The sequence below is a fragment of the Bos javanicus genome, chromosome 16 (assembly GCF_032452875.1).
Source record: "Bos javanicus breed banteng chromosome 16, ARS-OSU_banteng_1.0, whole genome shotgun sequence".
NCBI classification, from domain to species: domain Eukaryota; kingdom Metazoa; phylum Chordata; class Mammalia; order Artiodactyla; family Bovidae; genus Bos; species Bos javanicus.
Window position 1 is genome coordinate 76,755,179 of NC_083883.1, and position 23,576 is coordinate 76,778,754.

The window sequence follows — 23,576 nt, forward strand, 5'->3', positions numbered from 1 at the left end:
GTAGTGCACTACTAAGACATTGAAGAATTTCGGGGCCAAGATTTAAGGGAAGGGAAGCACAGAGATTTCATCCCAGCATGTAGGAGGCACTTCTCATAGGGCTTCCCTGGTGGCTCAGATGGTAGAGTCTGCCTGCAATGCAGGAGACCCAGCTTTGGTTCCTGGGCCAGGAAGATCCCCTGGAGAAGGAAATGGCAACCCACAAGTTTTCCAGATTTGCTCAGCAGTGGCCACAGGACTGGCAAAGGTCAGTTTTCATTCCAATCCCAAAGAAAGGCAATGCCAAGGAATGCTCAAACTACCACACAATTGCACTCATCTCACATGCTAGCGAAGTAATGCTCAAAATTATAGCATATTCAAAAGCAGAGACATTACTTTGCCAACAAATGTTCGTCTAGTCAAGGCTATGGTTTTTCCTATGGTCATGTATGGATGTGAGAGTTGGATTGTGAAGAAGCCTGAGTGCCGAAGAATTGATGCTTTTGAACTGTGGTGTTGGAGAAGAGTCTTGAGAGTCCCTTGGACTGCAAGGAGATCCAACCAGTCCATTCTGAAGGAGATCAGCCCTGGGATTTCTTTGGAAGGAATGATGCTAAAGCTGAAACTCCAGTACTTTGGCCACCTCATGCGAAGAGTTGACTCACTGGAAAAGACTCTGATGCTGGGAGGGATTTGGGGCAGGAGGAAAAGGGGACAACAGAAGATGAAATGGCTGGATGGCATCACTGACTCGATGGACGTGAGTCTGAGTGAACTCAGGGAGTTGGTGATGGACAGGGAGGCCTGGCGTGCTGCGATTCATGGGGTTGCAAAGAGTCGGACACGACTGAGCGGCTGATCTGATCTGAATGTACCAACATACCACAATAAAGATCAATCACAATTATTGATAGAAGGAAGAATCTGTTTCAAATAATGTTCAGCAGGTATGAAACTAATGATGCCTTGGCAAAGCAAGGGCAAAGTTTAGAACAAATTTTGTTTTTTTAGATAATCCAAAATAAACCATTATTCCAAATACAAGTTATCTGCTATAATGATGGAGTATTATTCATAGAATAAAACTAGGGACTTCCTTGGCATTCCAGGGGTTAAGACTCTGTGCTTCTGAAGCGCGGTGTGTGGGTTCGATCCCTGGTAGAGAAACTAAGGTTCCACATGCTGCACGGTGAGGCCAAAAGGTGAAAAAACAAAAACAAATCAAAATAAAATTAGATTATTAAAAAAAAAAAAAAACCCTCTGTTCTTTTAAGATTGTAAAATTGGAGGAAAAAAAAATGGTCCATAATCTACGCAAGCTTTAGAAACACTTTATGTAGCCCCCATAAGCATTTCTTGAAATAAGCAGGTTTTTAGACCATATCCTTCTTTCTTTACATAGGTTGGAAATTTTTACACACACCCACAAATACACATGCCCTCTAACATAGATTGTAAATTAATGTTTATCGGCATTGATTTTACCTCCTGTGAAGAAGTTATAAGTAAAGTGTTTTCACTGAAATTCTTCCTTTGTTAAAAGTAGAACTATAGTAGCTTATAATGCTTTCTTTATACAGAGAATCAGTGACAGGTGGACAATATAAAAAATTTAAAAAGTAATCAAAAAGACAGCATTTTCTTAATCAGTAAAAGGTTTTAAATGTACTATCTGGAAATCACCTTTCATGTATAACTTAATAAAAATAGTTCTTGTGCAAATAGTAATTGGTATTCCAATTACTAATAACATTTTATGCTGCTTGACTATATCCTAGCAGTATAATTTACCAAGTAAATAAACTGTTTATACTAAAATTCTGTGACATGAAAAATGAAGCATTTGGAAGAGTCAACAAAAACCACACCATTTGGAAAATTCTCAGTACCAAGAGTGCCCAAAACACTTTATTGGAAGACAAAAAAAAAAAAAAAAACTCTCCAGTTACTTTCAATATATTCTACAATACATCAGTATGGTCTTTAGAGCTATTCTAACCAGGTCTCAGACAATTTCTGACTAAGTTTAATCCTTATTCCAACAAGTAGTTAAATGGTCTTTCCATTTCTGGCTACTACTGATTTATTTCTAACAGTTAAGAACTGTCCTGGCCCCCATTTCTAGACAGACTTTGGGACCTGATCAGACTGCAAACAGCCACTGGAGGTAGGTGTCTGCGGCCCAGGAACCACGGGTGCAGGGTTGGCAGCAGTGACCCAAAGCTATGAAAAACAGGTTGTGTTTCGTAAATGAACCTTCTTCAGGTCTGTGCTCAGGGACTAGAGTTTCTATTACAACCTTGCTCTCCCCAGGTCAAATTATAGCCCCACTCAGTTCCGAGTGTAGGGTTTTTAGCATGTGATGAGGTGGGCTGAATTTGCCCAATGTGCCCGGAGGGGCTCAGCTGCCCATCTGGATGGTTGTCAGTCAGGAAGCAGGGGTAGATGGCATTTGTGGGGTTATTTTATCCTCTTCTCACTTCTACGTGAGTTGGCAGACTCTTAACTTTTCAACATTTATTTTGGACAAATGCCTCAATTTACCTATAAAACAGGCACACTAAGCTACTCCTTTCCCTTTAGGAATATGATTATATTCAAACTAATGCACTATTTTAAGATGACAGCCGTGGACAACAGTGTTGGAATCATGTTGTGACATTAGTTTGTTACCTGAATAAAGCTATTAAATGAGAAAGAAATGATATAAAGTTTATTTATTACATATATCTTTTTAATTTTAATACAAAGTCAGATTTTTAAAAGTTGTACAAAGAAACCTAAAAACGCTTTCCATCTGCGTGATGAGCTTTCCTGTCTTTTCCTGTACAGGCCGAGACGCTTGCCTCTGCTAATAAGGAAGGCTGAGCGTGTCCAGCACCATCTGAATAGCTTGCAGAGGAGTCATGACTTCTTCCACATTATCTCTTCTCAAAACCCAGTCTGGTTTGAGTCTGTGAGAAGAACAAAAACCTTTCATTAACCGAGTTCTTCTCTTAAAAAAGAGTCATGTCTACCGCTTTGTCTTAACTGAAAGGTAGCCCCTCGTGGACACATCACCCCCTCCAGGCCCCTCACGCAGGTGGAAGGCTTCCTGTTATTGTCTTTCATAACTTCAGATCGTTTCTACCTATCTTCCCCGAAGGATGATGGTGGCTCCTTTGAAGCTCAGGCTATTCAGCCATGAAACCCCAGGGTTTTGTCTGTAAACCTGGTTCCTGGTCTCCACTGGACTCCTGTCCCATCTCAGAACTCCAAATCCTTGCAGCCAAAGAGATAACCCCTCTTCTGTCCGTTTCTGCCCCCTTCCTGCAGCGCCACCCCTTGTCATGTGACCACACGATAAACTGGCACCACCCTCAGAAGGTGCCCGGCCTTCCATCCCCAACCACCACTTGGGATTCATCAGCATCCTTCGACTTAACATGTCCATGCTCGCACGCTCCGCCCGCTGGGGGCCCACTTCCGGGACCTCAGTGCAGGCCCGCCCCCAGCACAGCGCTGCACACCTTTCCCTCCCGGCTGCCTTGGGTACCCCAGTATAATCTCCTTTGAAAATGCTGTTAACGCTATTGTTGCTCTTTCCTACTGAATTCAGCTGGAAAGTTCTAGTCGGATTCCCAGTTGAATCCAGGTATCTGCCTTTTCCATTCCTGCAAGCTGAACAGTGCTAAAGAGAAACTGCACAACCAGGCTGGCTGACTGTACGCCAGCGATTGAAACCACCTAGAGATTGCTTCCTTTCTCTTTCCCCAAGATGACTATTTTATTTTTCAAATGTCCCCTCCACACCCTCCCCCATCTGCTGCTGAGTTAATGTTTATAATCTCCTTCACTGAGAAAACAGCATCATATCCATCTTCCTCACATGAATCCCTACCACTATACACAATTCCATTTTCTTACTCTTTTCAGTTCAAATTCCAAGTATCAATTAATTGGTGGGGGGTGGGGGGTGGAGAGTGGTCACACAGAGTGGGTGTTTCCCTGTCATGGACGAGCACTGTGTGAAGAGAGAGCTGAAATCTAGGCCAGGTAAGATGTGGATGAACCTCATGAAGGTGTATTTATTAAGCTAAATAGAAAAGTTCATCACAGGAAGCTGCCTGTGTTTGATCCCATGTACGGGACAAACCAGAAAAGGCAAAACTAAAGATTCTGAAGTCATGTCAGCAGTTTCCAGAATCGGGGGTCAACGTGAGAGAACTGACTGAAAGGGGCACAAGGGAACCTTGTTGTGACTGAAATATTTTATCTCAGAAAAGGTGCATGTAGACTGTTTGGAGTTTTACCTGCCCACTCCCCCCAACAACGCCCCCCCAAAAACAAACCCCTGACTATGTCCTGATGCTGGGAAAGATTGAGGGCTGGAGAAGGGGATGACAGGATGAGATGGTTGGATGGCATCACCAACTCAATGGACATGAGTTTGAGCAAACTCCAGGAGACAGTGAAGGACAGGGGAGTCTGGTGTGCTGCAGTCCTTGGGGTTGCAAAGAGTTGGACATGACTGAGCAACTGAACAACAAATCTCAAAAGGGGGGGTGGGGGTGGGGGGAAGAATCTATTCATTAATATATGAATAGTTCTACAATATAATTCATATTAAAATATACCAAGTTATTAAATAAACATCATACGTAGAAAAGGTGGTGGTAGTGCTCAGTAGCGTCCGGCTCTCGGCAGCCCTGTGCACTGCAGCCCGCCAGGCTCCTCTGTCCACGGGATTCCCAGGCAAGGATACTGGAGGGGGTTGCCATTTCCTCCTCCAAGGGATCTTCCCCACCCAGGGACTGAACCCACATCTCCTGCATCTCCTGCTTGGCAGGAGGATCCTTTAACACTGAGCGACCCGGGAAGCCCTGGCTTAATGAACAAATGAATGTTTGGTGACACAGAACTGCAGGGTACATGTACTGCTCACCTTGAAACCATTGTGGTTCTTACAGGTGTTTCTGGAAAAAAGGAAAGGCTCACAGAAGAATTCTTCTTTTGTTTACAAAGGATTCTTTCAGTATTCACTTTATGCTTATGAGCTGTAAGTTTGTAGAGACTATAAATACGGTCGACAACTTTGGACCTACTTTGAACATCCTGAAAAAGAAAATGTATGTTTCTTAAAACAGTAACAAGGATTAAACTTCATATCCTTTCTTTGCCAGAAAAATCAGTCACAGTTAACAAACACTGTGCAGTAAATGACAAGTTTTTAACAATAAAAAGCCATGCTCTCCAAGTGCAGCAGTTAGACTGGTTTAAACTATAAACTAATTTAAAAGAATCACAAAGAGGGCAAATATTCAAAAATTATACACTTAATTCCATACTGAATAAAAAAAGCAAACATTAGAGTCAATATACCTATTATTTATAGTTACCAAGTCTCATGAATTTTACCTTATCAAAGATTACAGCGTTACCCACCTACCTCTCACAGAAGCAGCCCCAGGTCAAGCACAGTCTCTGGCCCAGACCACTGAGTGCCTACACTTGCCTCCTTCCTTGATGGTCTCCCTACATCTCACATGCTCTCCCAAATCCATTCTTCAATCAGCAGCCAAAGTGATGTTAAAACTTAAACTGAACATATTCCTTTGCTTAAAAAACCTTCGGTGGTTTCCCATAGTTCTCAGGATAAAGGTCACAATCCTATCCCGGCCCATGGTGAGCCCTGCTGCCTGCACACCTGGAAAGGGTAACGCAGAGACCTCACCAGGGAACGTCTGACATGTCTTTACATCACAGCGAGAGGATGTTGCTTCCTGGTTGGCACGGTTCTTACTTCCCTCAAGTGCATGGAAGCTGGCTGCTCCTGTGTGTGCCCAGTCACGTCTGACTCTTTGTGGCCTGACGGACTGCAGCCCGCCAGGCTCCTCTGTCCATGGAAGTTTCCAGGCAAGAATGCTGGAGTGGGTTCCATTTTCCTACTTCAAGGGCTGTAATAAATTCTACTTCTAGAATTCAGCTCCTCTGACACGTGAGGAACAATCAGATCAGCCCCAAAAGCAGGTGTGAACACACACAAAACCCTATTTAAGTTATGATAATTTCTGCATAAAAGTCTTGGGCTTAAGAACATGCAAAAATAACCGCAAAGGAAAAAAAGCTAATGAATACTCACCAAAGCTCGAGTTGTCGTCTTTAATAAAACAGCCAACAAACAACAGGTTTTTGTGAAAATGCTTCTGCTCTTGTCGGCGACTTTGTCACCAGACTTTTCCTGGTACATCTGCATAAGCTCCAGCAGCGTATCTACACAGTTGTCGACATCATAAATCGCTGAAGTTGTCTTCTCATACTGGAGGAGAACAGAACCAGGTTACGAGTTACAATGAGGGCAGATTCTCTTAGAAACACCAACTGAGAAGGAGGCTGAGAGCAATATTTTGGACCATGTGCATCAAGAGCGAGGACTTTATGAGATGACTTTCCGAGGTCATTTCTGGATCCATCTTATATGCACATGCGCCTTTTAATGTTTTTCTTCCCAACCTACTTTAAAGTTCCACAAAAAATGAATCAAATCTGAAATCTCTGAAAGTGCACACCTTGATGTAAATGAAAACAAGGTAAAAACCAGGGACGTTTTAGTGAGACCCTCTCAGAAAAAAGATAACATATCTGTGATAGGTAATCCTAGGTTAAGATAATCATAAAGATAAGATTTACTGCTTGTTACCCTACTCATGCTTCCTGAGAAGAAGGTGAGCTTGCTTTAAAATAAATAAATGTGACGATCACTAGCCAAGAATATATCTTTCATGCTTTAATTGTGAATCGCATCATTAGATTCATGTTGACATCTGCATGGTAACAGATAATGCTACTGGTACTAAGCAATATGAACACTTAGCACTTGTTTGGCACATCTGTGGATCAAGCACATTATGTGCACGGATTCATTTAATTCTCACAATAACATTATGAGAAAGGTACGATGACTACCCTCAGTTTACATTAAAAAAGGGGAAGCACAGAGAGGCTGAGTAACCCAGAGTGAGCGGCAGAGCTGGGATGCAAGCCCAGGCAGTCTGGCATCAGAGTCTCTTGTCTCAACCACTACTCCTCAAAGAGAAAAAGCCCAGGGGAAGTCTCGAAGTTACAGCTGATGGATAGGGCGAGGAGGATAAACCTGCCATGTCGACATCTCTGCATGTGTCAGTTTGGTGGAGACTACCTCGAGCAGTCCAAGGCCAAAAGGCTGACATTCGTACCGAGAGGTCCCAGGGAGCCCCGAGTACAGTGGTGGATCATCCTGCTCTGCTGGCTGTGATGAGAAGAGGTGCTGCTGCTCTGGCACAGCACAGCGTGTGGAGGGTCAGCTCCGGCAGGGGGGGGGGGGGGGGCCTGAGCCCACGTCTGGCCCCACCACTGACCACACGCTGGTCCTCAGGCTGGGACCCTCCCTCCCGTAAGAATGATTATTCCTTCACTACAAGAAGGGAGTGAAAAAGCTGGCTTGAAACTCAACATTAAAAACATGAAGATCGTGGCATCTGATCCCATCACTTCATGACAAATAGGGAAGAAGTGGAAGCAGTGATAAATTTTCTTTTCTTGGGCTCCAAAATCATTGGGGACAGTGACTTCAGCCATGAAATTAAAAGATGCTTGCTCCTTGGAAGGAAAGCTATGACAAACCTAGACAGCATATTAAAAAGCAGAGACATCACTTTGCCAACAAAGGTCCATATAGTCAAAGCTATGGTTTCCAGTAGTCATGTACAGATCTGAGAGTTGGACCATAAAGAAGGCTGAGCGCTGAAGAATTGATGCTTTCAAATTGTGGTGTTGGAGAAGACTCTTGAGAGTTCCTTGGTCAGCAAGGAGATCAAACCAGTCAATCCAAAAGGAAATCAACCCTGAAAATTTATTGGAAGAATTGATGCTGAAGCTCCAATACTTTGGCCACCTAATTTTTGATGAGCCAACTCATTGGAAAAGACCCTGATGCTGGGAAAGACTGAAGGCAGGAGGAGAAGGGGATGACGGAGGATGAGATGGTTAGACAGCATTACCAATTCAAGGGACGTGAATTTGAGCAAACTGTGGGAGATAGTGAAGAACAGGGGAACCTGGCAGGCAGCAGTCCATGGGGTCACAAAGTAGGACACGAATGAACAAAAAATAACAACAACCAATGGGAAGGATGATACAAACCACCTCAGAGGATTAACATGAGGACTTAATTAAATGATGTATGAGAAGCATTAGCACGTAGTTAGCAAGTCCTTGATAAATGCTTGCCATCACCGTTATGAATACTACAACAACAGAAGAAATAAAATCATAACACATTCAGTGTCTCTATGTACAGCCATGTTAAACGAGTCACCATATCCCCCTAAAACCCTGGCACGCAGTAAACGCACTGTAACTTGGGGATCTCAGCTCTAGTGATGAGCAAGCATAGACCTAACTTGCTGGAGGAGAGCTCTGGACCACGGGACGCTTCACAATCGAGCTGGAAAGTACCTTGGCGACATTAAGCAAGACCTGCATGGCGTATCTGATGACCTCCATACACGGGACGCTCCGGTTACAGCTTCGGATCAAGACAAATATTTTAGAGATTGCTCCGCTCTGGGCCATCTTCTCGCAGCAAATTGAAGACAGTCTAGTAACTGCCTCTGAAAGAGGAAGAAAAAAAAAGATATAGTCACAACAACAAAAATCAGCATCTTAACTACTCGTGTGTGCTAAGTTGCTTCAGTCCTGTCTGACTCTGTGACCCCATGGACTGTAGCCCGCCAGCCTCCTCTGTCCATGGGGATTCTCCAGGCAAGAATACTGGAGTGGGTTGCCATGCCCTCCTCCAGGGGCTCTTCCCGACCCAGGGATCAAACCCACGTCTCTTACATCTCCTGCACTGGCAGGCAGGCTCTTTACCACTAGCGCCACCTGGGAAGCCCCTTCTTTGTCTACTCTAAGGTAAAAATGCATTTCTAGCCTTCTACAAGAGACTGTTGAAACAAACTAACCCAGGTGCTTCAGGGCCTCAAGCACGGTGGAAAGGTACTTGTACGTCAGGAGATGGTGCAGGGCGACTGCTGTTCTGTGGTAGAGCTTGTTTTCTTCTCGAATCTCCCTGTTAACACACTGAAGTCTCTGTCGAATGGCTTTAGTTTTTGTACTATCATTTTTCTTCCTCCAAGAATATCCTCTCCATAGTGCCTTAAAGAGACAAACCAGTAACGTGAAGATTGCAACCCCTGGTGTTGTGAATTTATATCTATATCTACTTCCAAACAAAGTAAATATTTTCAGTAAAATTATATGATGCAGTCAGACAGTTTACAAGTAGAACTTCAATTCAGGATCTAATAAAGAGCAAAATAAATTTTTCTAAGAAGAAATACGTATAATATTCCTGTATATGAGCTAAAGTAGCATTCATTGGTCAAAGGTGGCTAACTGTATTCAAAATGCAAAAATACTTTTGCAGCTCTCAGTCATCAACTTCCTAAAAGGGAATTCCAAAAGGGAATTTGAAAATAAAGTGCTTAACAATGAAATTATGGTAGCATAGTGCTTATGAATGATTCTTTTGGCCAGCCTTAGTTTTCTAGAATGAGTGAGATTGTGCTTTTTAAAATGTTAGATGTAGAATTCCCGGGCGGTCCAGTGGTTAGGACTCAGCACTTTCCATGCTGTGGCCTGAGTTCAATCCCTGGTTGGGGAACGAAGATCCTGCAAGCCTTGAGGTATGGCCAAAAAATAAAATAAAATAAAATGTTAGATATCATGTAGATGAATTGCAAAATCATAATATTTTCGGTTACCTGAATTTTAGCAATTCTTTTGTTAAAGTTTTCCTGCTTTTTACGGAGGAGGAAACGGCGGACAGCTCTCTGTATTACGGAGGCAGCCCTGCTGTGCTGCCTCGCTTGTTCTCGAGCTTCACGCTGAATGTTTATGATGCTGTATTTCTGAAGAAACCTCTTACGCTGTGATCTTGCTCGAAACCATCTCTGTTTCAGATGGATGAAGATCTTTATTATTTCAGGTTTTTTAAATAAATGTATACATATATACACAAATGAAATAAATAGAACATTATATTGGATTTCTTTCAACCCTCCCCAGTGGCATGACTTTCCCACCCAAGTTGGTGCAGATCCTTCCAGGCCACAGTATGTGAGTGTGAATGTGTGCGTGTGTAAGTGTGTGCATGTGAATTCAACCCTGTACAACATATTCCTCATTTCATAATTTATATAAATCTTATTAAGCTGTGTATTATTCTTCAATTACTTTTTTTACTTAACATACACAAATGGGATTCTTATTCAGAATACATAAAGAACTCCTATAATTTATTAAAAAAAAAACACTCAACAGAAAAACAAGCAAGGTATATGGAAAAAAATCTTTTTAAAGCACATTATACACAGATAAGAATTTGAATAATCAACACAGGTGACATTTTTTTTTCAGAATTGTTAGCAGTCAAAGGAAATCCAAAACAAAAATGATATAATTTGCCATTCATCAAAATGACAGAAATCACAAAGTCTTCCAATGCCACAAGTTGGCAAGAGTGTCGAGAGAGAAACAGGTACCCTCAGATGTTGCTAGCAGAAGAGTAAATGAGTCCAAAGCACCAGAGAATAAGTCATAGCTTCAGTACTGTGCCATAAAACATCAACTTATCTCTAAACCATCAAGACATCCTAACAGCTGTGTGGCCAAAGCTAAATGTTACATAACCTTACTAGAGGTATTTGGAAATTGCTTATGAAATATCAAAAAACTTTATAAACAAAAATTAGATCATAGTCTTAATGCAAAGGAAAGCTAACCTGAATACAGATGGCTGAGTTAAGCTGTTTATTGTTAGCGTGCTTCAGAGCCACATGACGTCTATAGGCTCTTTGAATTCTAAGAGCAGACAGGTGATAAAAGGCAGCTGCTGCAAAGTGAAGAAGCCGAATTTTGGCTCTCTGCTCTGAGATCTGAAGGAGAAAAAAAGATTAACAATCAAATAGTTAACTCTTGAGACGATCAACCAATGCTTATTTCTGTATATCTTCAATATCAAGTTATATAAATTAGCAATAGTAAGTTAACTTTTAACTATTAAAATTATCTACATTGTAACTTGAAGTGATTATATTCCTTTGCTGTTGTTGTTCAGTCACTAAGTTGTGTCTGACTCTGCGACCCCATGGACTGTAGCACACCAGACTCCTCTGTCCATGGGATTTCCCAGACAAGAATACTGGAGTGGGAAGCCATTTCCAGCCTCAAGGGATCTTCCCGAGCCAGAGACTGAACTCATGTCTCCTGCATTGGTAGGCAAATTCTTTACCACTGAGCCACCTGGGAAGCCCCTAATTATATTCCTTACAATATTTTCAGTGGTGAAACCCCTAACTGAGGGTATAGAAAGCAAAACTATATTTGGGCACTTCACTCAAGAATTTAATTAGGCTACCCAATACCAGCTAGTTAAGGCTTAAAATGTACTAATTGTAACAGGAGAGGTCTGCTGCTGCTGCTAAGTCGCTTCAGTCGTGTCCGACTCTGTGCGACCTCATAGATGGCAGCCCATCAGGCTCCACGGTCCCTGGGATTCTCCAGGCAAGAACACTGGAGTGGGTTGCCATTTCCTTCTCCAATGCATGAAAGTGAAAAGGGAAAGTGAAGTTGCTCAGTCGTGTCTGACTCTTAGCGACCCCATGGACTGCAGCCTACCAGGCTCCTCCATCCATGGGATTTTCCAGGCAAGAGTACTGGGCTGGGGTGCCATTGCCTTCTGCGACAGGAGAGGTGTAGGAATACTAAAATCAGGAAGGGCTGGCGTGTTCCAAGCAGACTGGCTGGAGACGGTGATATCAAGTGGGACAAACATCTGATCAGCTCTCTCTAGTGTCAGGCAGTGTCGCTATGTAGCGGACTCCTGTAGCAGAAGCTCCTGACAGGGGCCTTTGGCCTTCAGAGTTCCAGCTTATACTCAAAGAACAAAACACAGATTTCTCCTTTAAGTTTTTCTTTCTTGTTTGCCAGTGCTGCATATATAGGATGCCCAGGACGTTATGAATCCCCTAAGGAGGATTCTTCCCTGCTGAAGGTGTGGAAATCATCGCAGGATGGTCTTACGACGCCCTGACAGAGTTGCCTGTGGTAGCACAGGGCGGCGTGGGTAACAACCTGCTGCACGGGTGGAGCCCTCACTCAGACTTCAGCGCCTTTGTTAAGGTTTATTACACGAGAGAATCTATGTTGTATTTCTGGGGAGCATCCAGGAAACAGATATCCTACTTAAAAATACTCACCCTTTTTCTTACGAGCCAACCACGCACCAGTGCTTGTAGGACAACTGTAGATTTTTTTAATTCAACATATTTCATCCTCTGATGCTTCCCAGCCTTCCTGGCTCGTATGTATCTCTGTATGGTCAAAGCAGCTGATTTCTGCTGGAGAAATGCCTGCCTTGCTTTATATCCTCTGAAATTTGCTTGGATCAAACAAGCAGCTTGATGTCTCTATAAGGAAAAATTTGCAAGTGATGTTAACATATAGATATAATATTTCAACTCACTGGAGGTTCTGGAATTTCTCAATGTAAAATAAAATGTATATTTTTTAGTTTAAGATGTCATATGTCATAGATTTCAAAACCCATAGAGGTCTATAGCTGAAAGTGAAGTTTTATGGGGATGTAAACCAGGAGCTATAGATACCAGGTACTCTTCCCCTCTCTTTCTCTTAATACTTTTCACTGTGAATGAGCAAAGGACTAATATTACTACAGGACAGACGCACCTAATAAAACAACTAGTTACACTCTAGAGAGGAGAATGGACGTCATAAGCAGCTGTGAGGGAAGCTGTCAGCAGCTTCAAGAACCGCAGTGCAGGCCCAGCCCATCGTAGGCTCCTTGGTTCCAGAACATCCTTACAATCAAATTCCAAGCCATGTAAATTTCTGGATTGAAACAGGAACCAGATTTGTTTTATGACACAGACCCCCACGTATTAGTTGATTGACCTTGAGCAAATCCCTTTTCGTCTCCAGACCTTGCTTTATTCATCTATAAAACGGGAATGCTGACAATAACTATCTCATGAGAATCCCCTTAGTAAATATATAATAGAAGGTGTGATAATAATAGTGGGTATATAATCATACATAGTGAATATTACATGAATGTAAACATTTACAAGTAAACTTTTAATTTATTAAAAGATCATAGGTATCAGTACTATTCTAAACCTGATGCTAAATATTTTAAACAGATCACCAATTGTGGCTGAAAGAGTATGTGTTTGACTCATACAGATAAGATATGCTACATCTATTATGACTTTTTTCCAAATAAATCACTTCAAACTTTGAGAATACTTTATAAATATAGGTACACACACAAAAAAATGTTTACAAATAGTATTTTTATGAGTGAATATAATTTTTAATTGACTGCAATGATGTAATTAAAATAAATGTATAGTTAGGTCTTTACTCTTTTTGTTTTCTATTTTCTAAAGTAGTTCTTTACACATGAACTGCTTTTTTTAACACCTACTTTAGTCATTAAGGATTGTTCATGAGTTGTTCTTCCAGAGAGTACAGTTCTCCATCTTCTCTGAATGATGACTGCTGATGCTCTCACATTCAAAAACCTACAAAGCAATTATTGGAAAGCGATTTCAAATTAATTTATTCAGTAAGTATTTATTGCCCGCCCCTATAAATACTAAAGGAGAAAGAAGGTATACGAAAGGCAAGAAGAGAATAAATAAAAACTGGAAACGAGTAATTTATATCAGGGTCTAGCAATCAGGATGGTGCAAACACACACACAGAGACACAATAGGACAACACAATGCAAAAGAAATTCTACAACTGTCAGTGTTTCAGTGGTCAGGAAATAGTAAGTTCTAGAATGACAAAAGATTCTGAACTGATCAGGAGAAAGTAGGATTAGCTAGATCTAGAGAAAAGCCTCAATAAAGGGGTGGTGGTAGAATGAATGGCAGAGAATAAAATCTGAGTCCACATTGTAATAAAGTCTTTAAGCAGACAGAGGTGGCCAAGAAGAGAGCATGGGGCGGTGGAACAGCATCAGCAAGTGAGAAGTGGACACTCAACTGAAAAAGATGAGTGCTATCAAAAGATCTCATAAGACAGAACCGGAGAAAAACTTAAAATGTGAGGGACCGCGATTAAACTTTAGTGTCAATATAGTAGTGATAGGCAACAACATAGAATGGGCAGGTCTTTATCTGTTCACAACTGTGTGGAAAGACAGAGAGATCAACTAAGTCATGTCACCACTCTTCCTAGAAAATAAGGCTGAATGTCAACAGGAAAACTAAATACTGGTCCTTAATAGCTGAGAGCAGCAACTATGTTTATTTGTTAAGCCTGACTCTACCCATGGAATTAATCAAGAAACACACGAGTGTGCTCTCCTAAAACAATCTTTAAACCACGATACAATAATTCAATTCTGGGAACAGAAGAAAAAATTCTTACACTATGGAATAAACAATAGCATGAACAATCTGGTAAGAGCTTCTGAAAACGTGTTTCAAAGAAATGAAGTAGGAAGAGGGAAATAGAATTAACACAGACAAGTTGGTAATTATGTCATCATTAAGGATAGAGAACAGGTGATAATACAAGCTTAAAAAAAAAAAAAAGAAATGTTGCCAATAACTAAATCAACAAACAAAATGGACCAGTGCACTAACAAGCAAAGCCACAGTACTATATCATTTTACCTACTTCCCATTCCTCCATCTGTACCCTTATCCTTAAGAATCTGAGTTAATCAAATTTAAGTAAATACTTTCACATCACTTCATGGCAAGTAGATGGGGGAAAAGTGGAAACAGTGACAGATTTTATTTTCTTGGGCTCCAAAATCGCTGTGGATGGTGACTGCAGCCATGAAATGAAAAGATGCTTGCTCCTTGGAAGAAAAGCTATAACAAACCTAAACAGCATATTAAAAAGCAGAGACATCACTTTACCAACAAAGGTCCATATAGTCAAAGCTGTTTTTCCAGTAGTCACGTATAGATCTGAGAGTTGGACCAGAAAGAAGGCTGAGCACCAAAGAATTGATGCTTTCGAATTGTGATGCTAAGAGAAGACTCTCGAGAGTCCCTTGGACTGCAAGGAGATCCAACCAGTCCATCCTAAAGGAGATCAGTCCTGAATATTCATTGGAAGGACTGATGCTGAAGCTGAAACTCCAATACTTGGGCCACCTGATGCAAAGAGCTGACTCATTAGAAAAGACCCTGATGCTGGGAAAGATTGAGGGCAGGAGGAGAAGGGGATGACAGAGGATGAGATGGTTGGATGGCATCACTCACTCACTGGACATGAGTTTGAGCAAACTCTGGGAGATAGTGAAGGACAGGGAAGGCTGGCATACTACAGTCCATGGGGTTTCAAAGAATCAGACATGACTGAGCAACTGGACAACAACAACTGGATTATACCATCAAGGCTCTATCTCAAAAAAATAAGGCAATCTCAGAGATAATTTTGTTACAATAATGGAGAAAACATCAACAAACCATATAAATTAAGCATAGCAACTATTTAAAAGAAAAACCAACAAGTGGTATTATTTGACACACACACACCCCCACACACCACACTGTCCTCTACAGCTGACACAGTACCGTCTTCGCTGCTGTTGGGTGCAGAAGCAACGCTGAATGATTCTAACAGCTCTTAACACAGCCAGATACTCCCTACGTGCTTTCCAGCACCTGTACCAGGCTTGAATCCTGCAGGCAGCTTTCACTTCTCGCAAATATTTCCTGGCTTTGTGTCTCCTCCACACAGCCTATTAAACAAATAAACATAACAAATATGCAATGAGATGTCTAATAGTTTTTTTAGTCAGTATTGGAAAACAACTAATATAAGTTCAGGCAGACAAGATCAACTGCAGAAACGCCGTCACACCCCACTCGCCTGTGAGGCTCGCGCGCTCCTGACACGTGAGCCCTGAGAACAGCGGGCTGATCCGTGCTTTCACCCTGGGGCTGGCTGCCGGCTAGGCCTCACCCAACCCTAGCAAGTATTTGAGCTGTAAGATCTGCACGAAGCCTGGGAAGCCAGGTGTGTGCGCTGCCCTCACCTTCTCAACCCTGTGAGGAACACAAAGGACACACATGCACCGACTCCGCCTCCGGGGAGAGGACGGGGACGCCCACCGCCCTCCCACCCCACGTCAGGTGCGCCTGGGTTCAGGCCAGCCGGCTGCGGAGTCCCAGCGCCCATCCACCCGCGACCTTCAGACTTTCTGATTCTGGCAACCCTGCAGCTGACTAAAAGCTTAAGTGACAGTTACAACTTCTTAAGTGCTTAGCGCTACACTCAGCGCTACGAGTCCTTATGGTAACACAGGTAGGTACTATTACCTCTAATTTAGAGATGAGGAAATGAAGGCCCAGAGGAACTGACACCAGTAAAAGAACTTGCTGATGTCACAGGTAATAAGCAGCAGACCTGTCTTATTTAATCTTGACAAATATCTTGTGAGATGATAATTAAGCTCTTTCACAAAACAGAAATTAACGCTGAGACTTGTTACCTCATAGTAAGTGAATAGGGTCAAAATCTGAACCTGAATCTATTTGATTTCAAAATACCTACAACAAATATGATAACTACCTCCTTCCTGGGGGTCGGTTTCTAAATTCAGTTGACAGGCGAGAGTGATATGTAGGTCAAACTGACTCTTGTGGTGTCCTTGACTCGGAGTATCTCTATATGGTTTTATGTAGACAAGCACCCCCTAGTGGGAGCCAGGTGTCAGTCTTTTTGTCTCTGCGGCTCTGTTTAGGTTCCATGTGAGGCCAATCCCACCCTCCGCTCAGGTGGACCCTGAAGACCCTACCGTCACTGCCCTCTGTTCAGTGTGATTCACTTTCCCCACCCCACTGCCTACAGCTTCCTGACTGGCCACCCGCAGCCTAGTCCATCTCCCACATTCCCGCGGGGCATGTGGGAACGCACTTTCCTGACCAGGGATTGAACCTGTGCTCCCTGAATTGGGAGTGCAGAGTCTTAACCACTGGGCTGCCAGGCAAGACCCTGCCTGAGTAATTTTAAAAAGATAAACTAGGATTCTGGTCCTCCCCTTAAACTCATCTAGAACTTCTTTTAGTCCAGAGGATGAAGGCTACCCTTTTTCCGTCTTACAGAGCTGCCCACCTCTCACTCCATGGCCCGCCATCCTGGTCTCAGATCACCTTTATTGCACACCTGTGCTCACTCTCAGCTTAGAGCTCCATGTTACCCCCTAGAGCTGGGATACTCCTTCAATACAATTTACTAGGCTATTTCCTTCAGCTTAAGCTTAACTCTTATCTTGCTGCTGCTGCTAAGTTGCTTCAGTCGTGTCTGACTCTGTGCGACCCCATAGACAGAAGCCCACCAGGCTCCCCGTCCCTGGGATTCTCCAGGCAAGAACAGTGGAGTGGGTTGCCATTTCCTTCTCCAATGCATGAAAGTGAAAAGTGAAAGTGGAGTCGCTCAGTTGTGTCCGACTCTTAGCGACCCCATGGACTGCAGCCCACCAGGCTCCTCCGTCCATGGGATTTTCTAGGAAAGGGTAATGGAGTGGGGTGCCACTGCCTTCTCCGAAGGATACCACTAGCTGTTCTCAAAACATGTAAGGTTGCCAGCTGCAACCATATGGTCTCAAAGTCTTCACTTTTAACTATGCAGTCATAACTTAACTTTAGGGTGATCATGTCCAGAACAATCTTGTTCTGTGCTGTCTTGGGTAGACAATTATCGGCACCTTTTACCCAACTTCAAAAATCTTCCATTTTGGAAGGTAAATGAAATGGTTACATAAACTAACTCTTATTCTTTATAACCTGCTACAGCTCAAATTGAAAATTCTATGAAATATTGGTCAAAGGATGAATGAAAGCTTTATACTTAAATACATAAATACCTGGATTTTTATGGTGCTATCTTTAAGTTCCCGAAACTTCCGTTTCTGTATAAATCCTTTCACTCTAGCTTGAATAATGATTACACTGCTCCTTATTTGTAAGTACAGTTCTCTTTGATGTTTTGCAGGCAGAGAGGCTCTGTGGGGATTCTGCAAACCCACTGCTGCTTCTCTGTACAGTAAGAACTGTTTTCTGCTTTGCTGTGTCCTGAAGCACCGCTGTAACGTGAGGGCCGCCCTTTTCTGCTGAAGGAATCTTCTGCGATATACGGCCATCTGAAGGAAGGACTGAATTCGCACGGCAGCACGCCTCTGTTTTTCCAATCTTCTTGTAACCATTTTACGGAAAGCTTTTTGAATTGTGACTGCAGCCTTTCTTTGAGAATGCTGCTCTGTTTCCTGTGAAGGGCCAACCAGAGAAGTTTTATACAGCCCTTGAGCCACAAGTGCTGGACTCTCGCCAGCTTCATGCTGGCTCTCAGTCCTGTGACAGTAGAATGCAGGCTGGGTAGCAGGGGCTGCCATCTTTTTGTCGGGCATGGTTTTTAATTTCTGTCTAACTTTCATGCCTCTGAAAGCAGCCTGAATATTTCGTGCAGATTTCTGAATGGCTAAAAATTCCTTCCTCTCCATTTTCACTCTGATATACGACCTGTAGTGATTCTGTATGACAACAACTGCTCTTTTCTTGGCCTGATAATCAGCTCTGGCCCGGTGCCTTCGGTAGCATGACTGAATTCGTGTGGCAGCCAGGTGCATGCGTTGGATGCCCCTTCGTGCCTTAAAGCCTCTGAAACAGGACTGGATACAGATGACTGCCTGGGTTCGCACTGCTATTAGCTCTCTGTATCTTCTTTGAACAAAAACTACCTTTGCCCTAAAGTGGAGATAGTGCTTCCGTGTTTTAAAGGCTCTAAAATGCTCCTGAATAGTAATGGCAGCTTGATGCCGCCTTTCCTCAATCAGTCTCCTTACGACCATATCCTGAAAGCCAGCTCGGGCACAGGTTGCTGCTTTGAGTGCATCGTGTTGAAGAGCTTTCCTTTTACTCGCTCTATATCTTTCTTGTATTACTTTTGTAGCCCACTGAAGCTTTTGGTAGAAAAAATGTTGCCTGTACATTCTGTATGTGCTTTGTATTATGACAGCGGCTCTGTGCTTTTCCCTTAAAAGCTGTCTTGCTTTCAGCCCTTTATATGCAGCCTGAATGACCACTGCAGAATGCTTCCATCTGATGTAAAGTGCTCTTTGCAGTTTTGCAGCTCTGCATGCCCGGTAACGCTGCTGAATGAGGACCGCGGCGTGTTTCCAGGTCTGAAAGGCCAGGCGTGCTCTGTGCATTCTGAAGCTTGCCTGGATGAGGGCTGCAGCCCTGTGCATCTCCTGTAACTGCTTCTTTACCATCCGTCTTCGGTAAGACGCCTGGATTATAATGATTGCCTTCTGTAACTCCAGGAATCGGTGCAAGTGGTGTTTGGCACAGATGGTGGCTCGGTACTTCCTCTGAACAAAAACAGCAGCTTTCTTGAGGGAAAGGAATCTTTTCCTCATCATTATAGACCTAAACCTGCTCTGAATCAGGGTCGCGGAGGCATGCATCCTTTTTAGACGTCTTCTGACTCTCATACCCCTGAACGCAGCCTGGAGGACCAGCGCAGAGTGTCGTTGCTGAAGGTACTGTCTCCTCTGCAGGCGTGCAGCCCGGCCTGCCCGGAACCGCTGCTGGATGACCTGCGAGGCGCACCTCCAGGCCTGGTACCTCGCCCGAGTGCGGTGCCTCCTGAACGCGGCCTGGAGGACCGTGGCCGCCCTGCGCATCTCCTGTATCTTCTTCCTTACCATCCACCCCCTGTACCAGGACTGGATTTTGATAGCTGCCTTCTGCAACCGGAGCTGTTGTACGTGATGCCTTGTGCAAACCTTTGCACGGTATTTTCTTTGAACCCACACGGCGGTCTTCCTGAGAGACAGGAATCTTCTTCTCATCCCCAGAGTCCTAAACCTCCGCTGGATTACCGCTGCAGCGGAGTGCATGGCTTTTAAGCGTCTTCGCGCTCTCATGCCCCTGAAAGCAGCCTGAATGCAGATTGCGGAGCGTCTCAGCTGGTTGTGCCTTCGCAGTTGTGCGTGCCTTTCCCTCGCTGCCCGGTACTTCTGCTGCACCGTTTTCGTCACCTTCTTTAACTTATTAAAATAGGCTTGCTGCTGGCGTCCCCTGTAGTGGGCCTGGATGAGCGTGGCCGCCGTCCGCATCCTTCTCAGGCTCTGTCTAACTCTTGCCCCTCTGAGAGCTGCCTGGAGGAGGGCAACGGCTTTCAGAATCATCAGGTACTTTGCACGCTGAGCTCTACCTTGGCGGTACGCTCTGTACCTTACCTGAATTATGATGGCTGCTGTTCTCATTTGCTGATACCTCCTCCGTGACTGCTGCATTTTGAAGGCGGCTTTGATGAGAGTGGCTGCCATGTGCAGGCGCCGGATCTGTCTTCTTGCTCTGACTCCTCTATAGACGGCCTGGATTTTCAGTGCTGCCTTCTTTACAGCAAGATATTCCTCACGCTGACGGCCTGCGAGCTTAGCCGCACGATACCACCTCTGAATGATGACGGCCGCTGCTCTGTAGCTGGCGTACTTCTTTCTGGCTTGGTATGCTCGGTATCTAGACTGTATGGTGGCGGCTGCCTGGTGCATCTCCTTCACTTTCTTCCTCACTCTCACCCCTCGAAAAGCTGACTGTAGGATTATTGCAGCTGCTTTGGTTTTCAGAAACAAATGATGCTGTTTTCTTCCTGTACGATAAGCCCGATAATGCATTTGAATTAGATGAGCCGCTTTTTTCATGATTTCCCATCTCTTCCGCTGCACGTGCCTTCGGTAGTAGGCCTGTATGATGATGGCACATCTCTGTTGCTTCTGAATCCGCCTCCTGGCTGCTCGGCCCCTCCAGGCGGACTGGAGCATCACTGCCGCCCGGCGCAGTGCCGTGTACTCCGTCCGCTGCCTCCGCCCCGCGGCACGAGCTCTCAGATGCTGCTGGATCACGGATGCTGCCGTTTTTAACACCCTGAACTCCTTCTGGGCCCTGGCCGTTCTGAAAGCAGACTGAATCTTCACTGCAGCTTCATGTTCCTTTCTCATCTGCTTCCGAACTTTCCAGCCACGGTAAGCGGACTGGAGAGAAATCGCAGCTGTCCTTGTTTTGAAGAAATGGCTTCTTATGGCAGAAACAGTCTTGTGTGTCCTGTACCATCTCTGAATCTTGAGTGCAGACTGAAGTACGGATTGATACTTTGTCCTCTGACGATAGCCTCTAAAAGCAGCTTGAATTTTCAGAGCAGCTGCAGATTGCTGTTGCAGCTGCCGGCGGACCTTATACCCTCTGTAAGTGGCCTGCAAGTAGGTCACGGCTCTTCTGACTTGCAGGAAGTGCTTCCTCTGCTGGGCCCCTGCTCTGTGCGCACGATAGTAACGCTGAATGACAACAGCTGCGTGACAGACTTTCAGGTAGTCCAGCCGCATCTTTCTCATCCTAAAGTAAGACTGCAGTGAAACAGCGGCTTTTCTCTGCAGCCTCACCTGCTTCCGAACCAGGTACCCTCTGAGGAAAGCTTGCAGTTTGATGCAAGAGGCCCGCCGATGTTCTTCTCTCTGTTGTGCAATTGCTCTTAAATGTAAATATTGTTTGCGGGCTAGCTTCATCCTGACAATGGATTGTAACTTTACTGTAGCCTTTTTGAGCCTCAGAAACTTTCTTCTGGAAGCATAAGCCCTGTAATATGATTGAATCTTTACAATGGATGTGAGGATGTGAAGAAACTTTTTCCTGGCCTGCATTCTCCTGCATGCAGACTGCAGGACGATGACAGCAGAACGTGTCTTCTGGTAAGAGGCCAGAACTTCCTTGGCTGACATGTAAGCTCGGAAGTGAATCTGAATTATGAGGGTGGCTTTCTTCATCTTCTGGTATGTGTGTAATTGTTGACGTCTCCTTATGTGTGCCTGCAGCCTGATGATGTTTTTCTTAAGGTTTAGAAATCGGAGTCTGTCCTGCCTCATTCTCCAGTACGACTGTAAGACACAAGCAGCCTTGATCTGCCTGCATAAGTTACGTGCTCTTCTTCCCCTGAAAGCAGCCTGCAGGCGGATGGCTGCAGCGCGTTTCTGCAAATAGCCTGTGCGCTCAACCTTTCCTTTCACGTACGCTCTGTAGTGCTTCTGCAGAGTCAGGATAGACTCTCTGGTCCTTGTATATAACTTCTGGGCTTGAAAGCACCGAAATCTTGCCTGAATGATGATAACACAAGATCTAAGGTGAATGTACTTCCGTAATTCTCTGTGCATCCTATACCAGGATTGTATGACCATGGCAGCTCTTTCTTCTTGAGCACATTTCCGGACACGCCATTGTCTGAAAGCTCTTTGCAATGTTATGGCAGCATTTATTTGTGATTGCCTCTTACGTCGCCTCCATCTCCTGAAGGCAAATTGGATTATAAGGGTGGATGATCTTAGCAGTTCATATCTCTGCCGATCCTGCTTGCTTCTCACATGAGCACGCCAGCGCCTCTGAATTGTCACAGTAGCCCAATGGTATCGTTTGTAAGAAGCAACAGCAATGATCATTCTTATCTTAGATTGCAGGAGAATTGAATAATATTTCAATTTCAGAAACTGCTTTCTAGTGGAATATCTTCTCCAGTGTCTCTGAAAAAAGAAAGGACAGAAAATAAAATAGACACAACTTCCTATGCTTAAGACCTTTGAAACTATCACTTTTCCTAATATTTTGCTTAAAAACAAACATATTAAACTTAAAAGCAATATATTTCTAAAGGAGATACTTGTCTCTTTTGTTTATAGTTTGTTTCTATGTTGATACAACTGTAGCCAATACAAAAATCTTTCTCAAAATACTAATGATATTTACATAGCATTTGTACTCAGGAGACATAAGAAATATAAATAAGTTTTTGTTATATTAGAATAACATACTAGAAAAAAAAAAAAAAAAACGATAGTAATATTCTGCTATCTATTGATTCTAAGTAAGTTCCTGTGAATATATCTCTGGTTCGTATATTCTACCTTCTATCAAGGTTGATAAGATATAACGACTGGAAACTGTTCATAGGCCTGGTAATGCCGACAAAGGTCCATACAGTCAAAGCTGTTGTTTTTCCAGAGTCATGTACGGATGTAAGAGCTGGACCATAAAGAAGGCTAAGAGCCAAAGAATTGATGCTTTCAATTTGTGGGGCTGGAGAAAACTTAAGAGTCTCTGGGACAGCAAGGAGATCAAATCAGTTAATTCTCAAAATCAACCTTGAATATGCATTGGAAGGACTGATGCAAAGCTGAAGCTCCGTTACTTTGGCCAACTGATGCAAAGAGCTGACTCACTGGAAAAGACTGATGCTGGGAAGAACTGAAGTCAAAGAAGGGGGCAGCAGAGGATGAGATGGTGAGATAGCATCACTGACTCAATGGACATTGAGCAAACTCTGGGAGATAGTGAAGGATAGGGAAGCTTAGCATGCTGCAGTCCCTGGGATCACAAAGAATCAGGCATGACTTTGCAACTGAACAACAACAGATGTCAACAAAGAGTTTTGAGAAATAAGTGAGGCAGATCACTTTCTGAGTCAGTATTTTCATT

At 43.6% G+C, this 23,576-nt stretch overlaps 1 protein-coding gene across 2 annotated transcripts in view; it reads right to left on the bottom strand.

Annotated features, from left to right (window-relative positions):
- Positions 1–2,673: 2,673 nt before the first annotated feature.
- Positions 2,674–23,576, bottom strand: part of ASPM (assembly factor for spindle microtubules) — a 61,503-nt gene continuing 40,600 nt past the window's right edge. Inside the window, exons 18-28 of one of the 2 annotated variants that reach the window (XM_061383683.1) lie at positions 17,921–22,624; positions 15,627–15,793; positions 13,511–13,607; positions 12,261–12,470; positions 10,785–10,937; positions 9,765–9,953; positions 8,964–9,156; positions 8,458–8,612; positions 6,104–6,280; positions 4,907–5,076; positions 2,674–2,936 (exon numbers count right to left, since the gene is read on the bottom strand). In XM_061383683.1, the coding sequence (XP_061239667.1) occupies positions 2,834–2,936; positions 4,907–5,076; positions 6,104–6,280; positions 8,458–8,612; positions 8,964–9,156; positions 9,765–9,953; positions 10,785–10,937; positions 12,261–12,470; positions 13,511–13,607; positions 15,627–15,793; positions 17,921–22,624 (6,318 nt within the window). In that variant the 3' untranslated portion in view covers positions 2,674–2,833. The remainder of the gene's footprint in view (positions 2,937–4,906; positions 5,077–6,103; positions 6,281–8,457; positions 8,613–8,963; positions 9,157–9,764; positions 9,954–10,784; positions 10,938–12,260; positions 12,471–13,510; positions 13,608–15,626; positions 15,794–17,920; positions 22,625–23,576) is intronic. The other variant, XM_061383684.1, reaches the window with a different exon arrangement.